The 13555-nt window shown below is 39.3% G+C and overlaps 1 protein-coding gene across 1 annotated transcript; it reads left to right on the forward strand.

Moving 5' to 3' along the window:
- The first annotated feature begins 13 nt into the window (after window positions 1–13).
- On the forward strand, window positions 14–13053 carry FAM199X (family with sequence similarity 199, X-linked). Its single transcript, XM_075720844.1, has 6 exons — window positions 14–216; window positions 3166–3385; window positions 5108–5257; window positions 5597–5758; window positions 6877–7137; window positions 8537–13053. The coding sequence occupies exons 1-6, from the start codon at window positions 29–31 to the stop codon at window positions 8705–8707; spliced, it is 1152 nt and encodes a 383-aa protein (XP_075576959.1). The 5' UTR covers window positions 14–28; the 3' UTR covers window positions 8708–13053.
- The last annotated feature ends 502 nt before the right edge of the window (window positions 13054–13555 follow it).

Below are 13555 nucleotides of genomic sequence, written 5' to 3' on the forward strand. Positions count from 1 at the left end.
TCCCCTCCGCCCCGCCGCCGCCATCGCCATGACCGAGGAGCCGTACGAGAAGTTCCTGGCCCCCGAGGAGCCGTGCCCGCTGCTCTCGCACCAGCACCCGCCGCGGGGCGGCAGCTTGAGCCTGAGCGAGGAGGGCTGCCTGGACGTCAGCGACTTCGGCTGCCAGCTCTCGTCCTGCCACCGCACCGACCCGCTGCACCGCTTCCACTCCAACAGGTCCGCCCGCGCCTCCGCGGGCTTCCCCGCCCGCTGCCCGGCGCCCGCCCGAGGCGGCTCGGGGATGCGGGGGGGGCCGGGGCGGGCGGCGGCTGCCGCCCCTGGCCGGGAGCCGTGGGGCCGCCCCTGAGCGGCGGCGGGCGGCGGGGTCGCAGCTCCCCGCGCGGGGGGGCCGGGCCTCCCAGCCCGCTGCCTGCCTGGGGCGAGCCGGGGTCCGGCAGCGCTCCGGCGGCGGCTCCGCTCGCACCCCCCCGCCTGGGCTGTGCGTCCCTTCGGCAGGGCCGTGTGGGAGCTTAGGCTGGTTTTGGCTAATAACCTTACGGTCCTTAATCAGCGTGAGCTTGGCCGTTTTTTAAGATGTGTTTATTCCTTTCCGAATTTCTTAAAGTGCAGTTTTGAGCGCTGTAGGATGGGCAACTGGAGAGTGGTGTGTTTATAATAATTAAAAGGAGGCCTGGCGTGGACACCGAGCAAACCTGTAGAAGTTCAGAATGAGTCATGAGGCTTGCTGACTGCACCGATTCTTGCAGAAACCTTTCCATCCCATGCTACTAATTAAGGGCAAATTATTCCGCCTGTAATTTGTAGAAAAGGTCTGTTCTAAAAATGCAAATGCAGCTCTACAAAGAAATTCCAGTTGTGCTTATAAAATCAAAACCAAACAGTCCTGCTTACCTAAGAACCTAATTGTGCTACTATTTATACATAGTATTAAACTTGACTATAGCAATAGCTTGTTTTGAGAACAATTTGTGAGATTTCAGTCTTGAACATATGTGCGGGTTAGCTTTAGTTCCTATTCCAGAGTCACAAGATACTTTTGGTGGTTATTAGTGTTTCTACTACACTATAATGAAGAGTGAATAACCAGGTAATCTTTCAATTGAATTTGCCTGAAATCGTGAAAGTTACACTTTGAAAGTGTCATTCACAAGGGCAAGGTCTTAATTATAGATTCTTAAATGATTCAGCATGAAGAGCCTTTATCAAATACGATACACTTTAATGATCTAGTTCTTATATCGTATGACCCAATTGTGACGTGAACAGTAAGACATATTCGTAGCATATCTCGAAGATAAATGTGTGATATTCACCAAATTTGCATTTAATTAATTTTGTACATTTCTCTTGGTATTGCTTTTCACTTCCCGAGTGTGTTATTCAGGCTTGCTCATCTTACAAACCCAGGTTTGTAACCCAGGCATCTTGAGTGGGTATTTCACTTCTCTGGGCAAGGACATGCCCTGTCCTGCACTGATTAAGCCATTGCAGATGCACAGCTCAATCCATGGTGTTCACATAAGGCTTTCTATTTTTTAAAGTTATGAGTAATTTTAATGTAGTTCCCACTTCTTGTTAATCCAGTTCATCCCAGCAAGTACAGCAGGCCCCGCTAGGTATGAGAAGGTGAGGGCTGACTGCCTGTACCTGCAATGATACTGCATACCTGGAGTACCTGTGCGTAGTTTGGTGGTGGTGGAGCCCCCCTACCTCATCCTGTGTTTTGATGGGTCTGGGAGCTTTGTCCACACTATCTTTCCTTTCATCAATATTTTCTGAATACTGAAACTGTAGTAATGTTCAAAAGTGTGCTGTGTCACCATGCTCGTATTCTATGCTATGCAGATTGATTGCCCTGCCCACAAAAGTCTGTACCAGTAAAACATCACATGTGTATAAGGGATGCAGAAAGGGAGGGAGGGCAAGATCTCTTGGATCTGCTAAAAGAAAAGTTTTTGAAATGTCTTTGACATTGGATAAAATCACTGCTGGCCAAATAGATGTGGGAGTCAGTTAATCACAAATGTTTAGCCAACCTGCTATGCAGCTTAAATAATGATGGTGATCAAATAATGACGGTGATTAAATAATAATGATGATCGCCTTTCTGGGCGATGGCATTGCTCAGCTTTTGCAGTTGGATAGCGGAACATTTTTGTAGTTAGCCAGGCTGAAGTGGATGATGGACAGGCTGATGGAACAGGAGATGATAGCATGGGTTTGTGTGGTGAATTTTAGAAGCCCTTTTCAAATTGTCTTGGCCATATTGCAGTGCTGTGCTGACTCATAGTTGTCTCAACCTACTTTTCACCAATATGTAAAATAAATCCAGATATGGAGACTGATTTCATGAGCTTGTTAAATTCTGGCTTACTCTCATTAGAGTAAAAAACCTGTTCTGTGAAGTTTGAGTCCTCAATTGCTTTCCTTTAGCAACAGCATTAAGTAGCTTTTTAAATTAAATGATGAGGGACAAAAGTGTTTAGTTTTGCAATGGTAGCATTTTCACACAGGTCATTTTCTTGTTTTGCACTGTCTCATTCCAACAGCATGTCCAGTATTTTTGGCATTCAGAGTTGAAGGTAGTGAATAATGGAGCCTTGGGTATATCCATAATGTGTTTCCTTATTAAGCCTTATCCCCACCTGGTGTGGGATTATCAACCTAGAATTTTTTTTTTGACTCCTATTTGTCCTGAAGTCAATTGATTTACTTCTTAATTTTGCTTATCTCAATTTACATGGAAGTTTAAGTATTCCAACATATGGGAAATTGTATTTTTAGTTCAGTGTATTTGAAAAACCAACTAACTAACCAACCAAAAAAAAAAAAAAGATAATTTACACACTATAGGAACCATGGCTCTGGGGTGGAAAGTGTTAATATATTAAAATAAAGGTGTAATTATACTAACTGCATATGGATTTTTGCTTTGCCATTTTTAAGTTTGAATTCCCTTTGGTGTTGTTTATGGACCTTTAAAAATATTTTAAAATAGAACACTTCAGTTTACATAATTATAACTTCTTTCAGTAAAATCAATGTATAATGTTACTGACAGGCAAAGTGGAGGTAGTTTTATGAGGCTTGAAAGAACTAAGCATTTTTCAGGACACGTGGGCCAATATGTTTGCTGCTTTTTATTTGTTTTGTCCTGTTTTGCAGGTGGAACTTGACGTCTTGTGGAACCAGTGTAGCCAGCTCAGAGTGCAGTGAGGAGCTGTTCTCATCGGTTTCAGTTGGTGATCAAGATGACTGTTACTCTCTGTTGGATGACCAGGAGTTCACCTCTTTTGATTTGTTCCCTGAGGGTAGTGTCTGCAGTGATGTCTCCTCTTCTATCAGCACGTACTGGGATTGGTCAGACAGTGAGTTCGAATGGCAGGTAAACTAGTTCCACTGTAAATGTAAAATTTTGCATAGACGATTAAGTGCTGGGTTTTGCTTTAATTGAAAAGTCCTCAGCATTTGTTTCTTGGTAACTAATGAACTTAAGAGCAGATACCTGAATCTTCAGCAGTAAAGAAAATGTTTTGTTCCGTTTTATTCCAGCGTTCTTAATCTGCAGAAGAGACTGGAGGTCAGCTCTTCAAAGAGGGACGCTTACCATGTTATGGTAGTTTGGTGACCAACATGTGTCTTGTAGCCATGAGCTTAGATCCTTTGTACTGAGGATCTGCCTTGCTAATGAAATCTGGTTATAGATGTCTGCTTCCAGTGATTTGGTCTTATTAAATCTTCCTTTGGAATGGAGCTAGGTAAAGTGTAGAAGCTCCTGCCATAGCCTATTTCCATCTTTTTTTCTTCTGCGCCAGTAAGAGTACAGAGCTCACTTTATCTCATCGGGATGGGAAAAGTGTGAAGGCAAATCATGTCCTCCTTTTTCCTAGTCCGTATTGGATCCAGTACTGGTCAGATATCTCTAGTTTGTGGTAGTCTTCTTTGTTCAGCAGTTTTTCAATTATGATATGCAAATCTTTTTATATATTAGATTTAAATCAACTGTGAATGTATATATATAACTTTGAAATAGGAAACATGGTGCTTCAGAATATACTGAGGAATACTTTTAAATTTTGTCATAAAGCTTAGTCAAAGCATGTACAGAGTCTTCCAAGTGCAGTATAAGGACTGAAAACAGTGGTTTCAAGAAAGCGCAGATCCTGTTCCAGCTGATGCAAATGAACTTAAGATAACATGGACAGAGATTAGCTCTGAATTTCTTACTGTTTTAGTCTAACTGCTAGTCTCTGTGTACATTGTATCGCAGAAGTTACAAGTGCAGCCTGGAGGAACAACTCAGATTGTATCCCAAAGATTCAGAGCTTCACTGAGTTGTGAAATTTTAATTGCCTCATAAACTCAGCGATTGTTTTGAAAAGAAGCAATTTTCCATGTCTTAGTTAGCTGACAGTACCTTTGATTAGTAACTGGCTTTTTTTTTATTATTCTTTGGTTTTTAAAAAAGTATTTCTTAAGAGACATACTTGATTAGACTTGTAGAATTTTGAAAGACTTTTTTGTAGCTCTTCATGTTGTTATCTGGCAGAATCTGATCATGAGTAATCCAACTGTCACACTTTAACTGGAAGTACATTCAGAAATTACATGTCAGTTGTATAAATGAAGCCGGCTAAAGTTCTGCAGTTGCTTCCAGGAAAATGACAGTGATTTTAATTGAATTGTCTTGTGTAATTATGGGGTGTGGTATAAATTACAAACCTACTTTGAAATGATCTTCCTTAAACTAGACTTATGCTTTAAAATGGGAGGTTTAGGTTTGGATTGTAATGCACAATTTACATTGATAGAGAAGGGAAATAGTTGAAATGCCACATCATTCTGCTGTTTTCTTACAGCAATTTTTTAAAAAGAGGATTGATAAGTAGAGGATAGTGTGAACTGAGTTTGCTGCCCTTGCTGTTTGTTGGAAGATTCAAAGGAGTACCGCAGGGTTATGAGTAATTACTAAGAAGTTGTTAGAGTACATAGATAAGCGATGCTTTGCTAATTTGATGATATGTTTTGAATTGTTAATAGTGTTAGAATGACTTTAAATCTGCCTACTGTATTCTAAGGCTTTGTTCTTTCTCTTGCCTATTACAAGTTGCCTGGCAGCGACATTACAAGTGGGAGTGATGTACTTTCTGATGTTATACCTAGTATTCCGAGCTCTCCTTGTCTGCTTCCAAAAAAGAAAAACAAGCATAGGAATCTTGATGAACTTCCGTGGAGTGCAATGACAAATGATGAACAGGTGAAATTGACTTTTTTCCTATGTGAGAACTGTAATACACAGAAGAACTTTCAATTAGTGCCACATCTTAAAAGACATACTGATTGCTGTAGGTGTAAAAGTAGACCTATGCAGTACTACTTGATTCTTGAAAGTAACTCTTCCTGTCTTTTGCATCTGTAGTAGGCAGTTTAACATGTACTCAGGTTTTCACCCTGAGTTTTGAGGATACTCAATGAGGCTAGAATCGTAGGAAATGTGATATTTGAGCACATTTTATTGTGTTGGTCCTTCCTTTTTTCTGTCACTCACTTAGAATCAATAATACTTTAAAATGACCTGCTTTTCTTTGGGTCCTAGGTGGAATATATTGAATATTTGAGTCGCAAAGTCAGTACAGAGATGGGCCTTCGAGAGCAACTTGATATTATTAAAATTATTGATCCTACTGCTCAGATCTCACCTACAGATAGTGAATTCATTATTGAATTGAACTGTCTCACAGATGAAAAACTGAAACAGGTGAGTTAAGCATTTGACTTTGGTGTTTCAGCATCTGATAATATCTTGCAAAATCTCTTACGGAGTTGTGATCAATTTTTATACATAATCATTAGATATAGGGAGACACACTAGAGCACAGCCTTGTCAATGAGGGAAAATAGAGTTCAAAATCGTATGTATTAAACCTTTATAGGAAAGACTGTGGGTATATATTCTCAATATGTGTTAAGCCTAAGCTGGCGTGTGTGTAATGAGTTATGCTGTGGGCCCAGTACTGCTTATGACAAAGCGCATTCCACTTCATGACCATCAACTGGTTGAGGATTTTCATTTGCTCATGAATATAAACTAGCATTTAAAACTCCGAAGGATTGGAATTCATTGGGAAAGACCATAAATTTCATGTAAAAGGGGATATAGAAAAGGGATATAGAAAAATGCGTTTTAAAGATGTTACAAAATGCAAATTATAACAAAGAAGGGTATCTGATTGGTAGATAGATGCTACTGTCGTCTTAGTCTTTGTTCTGTTGTGATGTGTTGTTGGGAAAAGATGCAGTATCCAAATAAGCTGGACTCCTCAGTGTTACTCTGTATTTGTGATTATGATGAAAGTAAAGATTGAAAATGTAAAACATTCACTGCTCTTATGGGCTTGGCCTATTTCATATTTCAAACATTTTATAAGTATCATCTTCAAGTAGGAAAGTACTGCTTTCTTACAGCCACTTTTGTTTGAGTATACCTAGCAAAATAAAGGGGTTTGATACATGAGGTAAACAACTTAGTTCGGTTGAACTTGACTGATATTCCTGTTTGGTGTTATAATAACTTATCGTTACGTAGTACAAAACTTGGGGGGCAGGAGAGGGGGGGGAAAAACCCCAAAACTTGTTACTTAGTTTTCTTCCTTCCATAATGAAGTTAATATTAACTTAGAACTAAGTTAAGTTCTCTTGATGACTGCCAGATGGCTTTGGATTTAAGCAGCCACAGCAAAATGTTTTAAAAGACGAACTGAACTGATCCAATAACTTGGTCATTATTAATAGGCAAATTGTGGTTTTTCCATGAAAAGGAGTATCTCACTACAATATTTATCAGGCTTTAGTAATTCTGCTTCCTCTGTTCTAAAGGTGAGAAACTATATCAAGGAACACGGACCTCGTCAACGGTCTGCAAGGGAAAGCTGGAAGAGGAGTAGCTACAGTTGTGCAAGTACCAGTGGTGTGAGCGGCGCCAGTGCCAGCAGCAGCAGTGCCAGCATGGTCAGCTCAGCAAGCAGCAGTGGTTCTAGTGTTGCTAACTCCACGTCAAACTCGAGTGCCAACATGAGTCGAGCGCACAGTGATAGTAATTTGTCCACAAGTGCTGCAGAAAGAATCCGGGATTCAAAAGTAAAGTCTCTAATTATGTACAGGTGTATTAAGCTGTCTAACTTGTTAAGGGTGCTTATGTGATCTTAACTGGGATATTTGTACTGAAGCAGCATGGTTAGTAACTTGAGGATCTGCTGAAGTTATGTAGCTAAACCAGTGCTGACTGTTTCCTCCGACGTGACCATAAGGAATTTAAACTTGTGCCCTCAGCACAAGAAGGACATGGACCTGTTGGAGCAGGTCCAGAGGAGGGCCACAAAAATGATCCGAGGGCTGGAGCCCCTCTTCTACGGGGACAGGCTGAGAGAGCTGGGGTTGTTCAGCCTGGAGAAGAGAAGGCTGCGGGGAGACCTTATTGTGGCCTTTCAGTACTTAAAGGGGGCCTATAGGAAGGATGGGGACAGTCTTTTTAGCAAGGCCTGTTGTGACAGGACAAGGAATAATGGATTTAAACTAAAGAAGAATAGATTTAGACTGGATATAAGGAAGAAATTTTTTACAATGAGGGTGGTGAGGCACTGGCACAGGTTGCCCAGAGAGGTAGTGGAGGCCCCATCCCTGGAAACATTCCAGGTCAGGTTGGATGGGGCTCTGAGCAACCTGGTCTGGTTAAAGCTGTCCCTGCTCACTGCAGAGGGGTTGGGCTGGATGGGCTCTAAAGGTCCCTTCCAACCCAAAGCATTCTATGATTCTCTTCCCATGACTTGTCTTTTAAGTGAAAGCCTGATGTTTCTATGTAGTAGATCTTCTCAATACTTTAGGTTAAGGTGAGTGGGGTTGAATAAGGCCTTAGGCATCTAACTTAATTCTTTGAATGAACACACAGTTTTACCAAAGGAAGTTATTCAAGATTGATCAACCTAATCTAGGCATAATTTCTGGATAGTAGAGACCGTCTTTGTTGTGGGTTTATTCTTTTTCCCAACTAGAAGTTTCATCAGGCTTTTTGAATCTTCTTCAGTTTATTCTTCCAACGTGTCTCATGAGGTTACTTGGTGAGGAGTGACCTACTGAAGCATGTTTCAGTTAAAGTAGCACTGTGGCACCTGTCCCGTCTCCATAATTTCAATTTCAAGTGTGGAGGAGAGGAGCAGTTCCTGCTTGCTCTTCAACATCTCAGGTTATTATTGTAAGACTGTAACATTTCCCCTGCAACGAAGATTCTTCTGATCAAAGACTCAGCTGTGCAACATCACAAGGTGATGTTGTGCCTCATAACTCAGATGTGGTAAATGGTCTTGCTATTTTAGTATTAAGTACAATTTTGGATCGATGTTTGCACCACCTCTGAGAATTCATTTTAGGTATTTTTCAGAGCAGATGTTATTTTAGAGGTTAACTTATGTTTGCCAGCTTTAAAGATGGCTTCTAATCTACAGAACAAAATCTTTTTTTTTTCTTTTCTGTACTTTGACAGAAACGTTCCAAGCAACGGAAACTACAGCAAAAGGCCTTACGCAAGAGACAGCTGAAAGAGCAAAGACAGGCTCGTAAGGAAAGACTGAGTGGATTATTTCTTAATGAAGAAGTTCTCTCTTTAAAAGTGACTGAGGAGGACCATGAAGGAGATGTGGATGTTTTAATGTGACAGGGGTGAATTATCAGTGTTCTTTCTAAGCCTTAAATGTATTATCCTTATTGTTTACATATATTTCTTGACCAAATTTTGATTAGTGTTAACAGTATAAACCAGATCTTTTCTCAAGTCTAATTTTGGTAAGAAGGTCTAAGTATTGAGTAACTTCAGCTTTTTGAGACTAATTTTGCAACACAGACTTCAGAAACTTAACTGACTTCTGAAAAGCTGCTGAATAGATACAATTTTAAGGAAATTTGAACTTGGCCAACAGGCTAACTTACTTGCAAGACATAAGTCTAGGGGTGCTTTTGGATGACACTAAGCATGCATTACTGTGCTTCAGCTTTTTTGGGTTTTTTTCCAACTTAGAGTTAATATTACACTTGGCTTGTTCTGTCTTCCTTTCCCATTATTAGGAAGACTGTTTAGCATGAGCAAAAAATCTTTAGTTCTATAGGGCATTCTTCAGTCTTGCTCTTGGATCACACAAAATCAAAGTACTGTGATAAATCCTGTTCTAGAAGTTGCGATTTAACTTAAACTACACAGAAAGCAAGAAGCAGGACTTCTAATGCAGGGAATCTGTAACACAAATAATGCCTAACAATGTGTTCTTTAGGAAGCGATTAGAAATCAAAACAACAACTTGCAAGCTTAGTCTCCAGAAAGTTATTTTCCTGCTCAATATCTTATAGTATGATTGTTACTAATGGTTGACCAGTACATCCCTAGTATTGTTATGAAAAGATTCAAATAAAAACATCTTTATGCATTGAAAGTACACTAATCTGCAATTAAGTTGACTAGGACACTACTTACAATAGTTAAAAATGCCATTGGAAACAGAAGTGCAAACAAGTGGCACGCAACTTTGGTGGCTTTTTTCCCCAGAAGCATATCTAAATAGATTCATGTTGTTGGCAAGAGAACTTAATTAATGCAGCTGTGCTTTTTAATTGTATGTTTAGCTGAGGATGTGTCTTCTGTGTGGGTTGTTACATCATTACATGTTTCAGAATTCTCCTTTTGTTGTCTGCTTTTGAAATTTCTCTTGCTAAGAAAATGAGGTAAAATTGTGGCTTTCAGGTAGGGAGGTAAAAGTAGTTCTATCCTGTTTCCTAATTCTGACAATCTGTAAGGTGACTTTTGTCTTTATCTTGGAACTACTTGTTACAGAACTCCTTCCCCCCACAGCTGAGATAAAAATGACACTTCTAAACTTCAATGTGAAACTTAAAAGATTATAAAACTATTTTCTAGTTCTGAGTTTAGGAGGTAATTTTTATTATCTTGATGCTTCATTACTTTCATTTTGCTCTTGTGAAGTAAGGAGTTTGGCAGTTTAGTGTGGCCATAGGTGCCTGTAATTGCAGGATGTAGCCCAATCCTGCAGAATTGCATGATCAACTTTATATAGGACTACTCACATTCATTTTGCATGTCCTGCATGGACTTATTAGCCCTGGCAGCTGAAGTATTTTTCTTTCAGAAGTGGCATTCCTTGTAGCCTCAAAATAAACTGACCAGTAAAATATCTGAACAATGGCCTCTGAAAGGGCTTCGATAAGAAATAAATGAGGTCCGTAGTCAAACTAGTATGTATGAACTTAGTTACTCTTACTGCTGCTAGACAACAGGTACCCGGACTTGGCCATTGACTGATTAAAAACTATGTAACGTCATTTTAAACTCGAGTGTTAACTATCCCATATGGCCAGTTATTTGGCCACTAACCAGAAGTGATTGTTACCTGTCAGTATTTGCTTGCACTGCTGGTTGATGCCTCCCTTCCTCCTGTAGAAACAGTACCAAAACCTTCTTAACAGTATACAAGTTACTGAGAATTTAGATTGACTTAAATCTGGAGCTTCTTTTAAATATCTTGGATGGAAGAAAAAATTGAATTGCTGTCAGTTCAGCTAATTTCAGGGTGCAGTTGTTGAACTCTTACAACTTACCATGGCTGTAATGGATGAATTCATCATGAAACATTTCACTGTCACAGTTCAGTACAACCTTTATTTTCTGCAGTGACTTTGAAATGTGATTTTTTTTTTTCCTGAAGAAAAATGCACGCTTAATACTGTAGAGAATTGAGACTCTGAAATGAATTGTAAGAAAGGTGCAATATCCCAGCGTGGTGGAGCATGAAAGTGCGCCACTTTATTCTGTTTCAGCAGCTCTTCAGGGTTTAAAATCCCTCAGGCTTTGTTGAGAGAAGACCCCCTCATTTTGATGAGGTACAGTTCTTTTTGATCACCTGTCTGCTAGCTTCCAGAGATCATGAAATGAGGAAGGATAGTATTTCCATCTTGACGGTTAAAACAATAGAAGAGAGTGGATTTCCAGGGGTCCCATGGTAATAATTTATAGCTCTGTAGTCTTGTAGTCCCAGGGTGCTTATAATCTAAGAATACAAAATTCTGAATGTTCTGCTAAGAATGCAGAATAACATCTTGCTTACCTGAATGTTGTCTTTGCCAAGTACTTGGTATCATAGAGAATCAGGCTTGAAGTAGCTGTGGGATTCAAGAGTTCTCACATACTTCCACATGTTTCAGGTTTTTTTCCCTTTTCTTTTCACATGCTTCTTAGAGCTAATGACACGCTCATTTCATGGAGGGGGGAGGTGTTTTTGTCAGATTCTTGTCTTTCCCCGCAATATGCTGTATGCTCACCCAGGGAAGTGGTTGAGTCCCCATCCCTGGAGGTGTTTAAAAGACGTGTAGACATGGTGCTTAGGGACATGGTTAAGTGGTGGACTTGGCAGTGTTAGGTTTACGGTTGGACTCGATGATCTTAAAGGTCTTTTCCAACCTAAATGATTCTATGATTCTATGAATTTGTATTGGATACCTGCGGCATTAGTCGAACACTCAGAATTTTAGTTAAACCTTGCTGATTTGAGTGTTGGCCATTGCGGGTACCACTTTGTTTTACAGGAAGTTATTTACAGGTTATTGGGTTCAGATAGATAAAGAAGAGTAGCAGACTGCTAAAACCATGCATTTTTATTAGTGCTTTTTCAAGAAAGAATCAAATCTCTGCTTTTTATTCATAGATTAAAAATGTCAAGCTTAAAAGCAAAATAAAGACAAACAGGAAAAAGCTCATAGTTGTATGGCTCCATGGTACTCAAGCTGTGTACCTAGGTGCTTTGTACCCACTGTAATATGAATGTAATCAATTTACACTCTGTAACATTAATGGTTTGCTTCCATAGTAACTTTTTCTCTAAAAAGGCTTAGAAGGAGCACTAAAAGTCTGATTGCAATAGGACTGTAAACAACAGAGAACATTCTTTTCTGATATGATTTTAAATATGAGGAAGACAAAACCTGACAAACCTGTCTAATTTTTGTGTGTATCTAATGTCATCCTTTGTCTCTGTTAAGATATTATCTATTTTTCTTTATCTGGGAAACTGATTAAAAGATGGTTATAGTATGCTCAGTACGGGGTGCTTACTAAGAGGAGCAAGAAAAGTCCTTGCAAGGCTTTCCTGGGCTTAACTTTTAGTTCTCATATTGTGGTTTGAAACCTGTGAAGATCATTCTCTGGGGAATAAACCAGGCCAACCAACCTGCTTGAACTTATTCATATGCATTTACATCAGAGTGCATATACAATATAGAAACATAAAAATGGCAATATTTACTGTTCATCTATGCTGAATGGCTTGAAGCCATTTCTTTTCTGCTAACACTCTTTCAGCTTTGAAATCAGTTGATGCATTGGTCTATAAATATTAATAAACCTGACTGTTTTGGGGGGCTCTTGAAGTTCATTCTTATAAGCCAGATTTTCATGGTGAATGTTGTTAGATTTATTGGTTTAATGTTCTTTAGCTTACTGATCTTGCAGTTCTTGGTCATAGAAAAGACAAGACAACACATAATTTTCCATTTAAGGATTGCAAAGATAGTTTATTAATCTACCAAGGGCAAATCCTAGTAATACTCAAAGCTTGTCTATTTTGACTATTAGCTCTGATTAGTCATACTTGCATTCTCTCTCATCTGGCTCACTTTAAAACACTTCCAAATTACAAATACATTCTTCAATTAAAAAAAATTGTAATGTTGAAGCCTTGAATATAGTTCATAACCAAAGCAAGGGGAAATTGGGGTTTTGTGATTTTTTTTTTTTTTTAACCTTTTTTAGGGGAGTGGCGGGCGTATAGAGTATATGGTACTGCTTAAATTGAGTTTTTTTTTTTTCCCCAGGTTCTCTGCTAATTCTATTGCTAAAATGCACTTTTGTATAGAAAACTCTCCTCTGTACATTCTGTATCTACTTTCCACAATGTTTATAGAGATTTTTCTGAAGTTGTGAAGGATTTACTGAAAGCTGAAGTGCTGGTGACTGATGCTGTTGACTTCAAGTTTTCATTGTATTTGAAAATAGTTATGTGCATATTGAAGTACAGGTTGGAATTAAAATTGATGACATAGCAAAGATATTCTGATGAAACTATGTGGTATCTTCTTCAGAGCAGGGGGATTCATCTGTAGGGCTTGCATACTCACTGTTCAGGCAGAAAGTACAAATAAAGTGGCACATGTTAACTGTTCTTTGTGACAGAAAGCAAACCAGTCCCTTCTTAACTAGTGTGGTTTGCTATCCACAAAATCTGATGGGAATTGTTTCATAGGAAAACAATTATTTGTTGTGAATGATATAACCCAAGGTCTTGTATTGAAAGCTTTCTGTCCTTAGTTTTGATTTCTGTGCCAGAGGATTTTTTTATATATACACTATATAGCTGTGGGCATAGGAAATCTAATCACTTTTGTTGCCAGCAATAACTCTGAATCTTCTTCTACTGTCACCCTCAATACCCATAGCCATCGAACC

Source organism: Pelecanus crispus, chromosome 13 (assembly GCF_030463565.1).
Source record: "Pelecanus crispus isolate bPelCri1 chromosome 13, bPelCri1.pri, whole genome shotgun sequence".
Taxonomy (NCBI): Eukaryota; Metazoa; Chordata; class Aves; order Pelecaniformes; family Pelecanidae; genus Pelecanus; species Pelecanus crispus.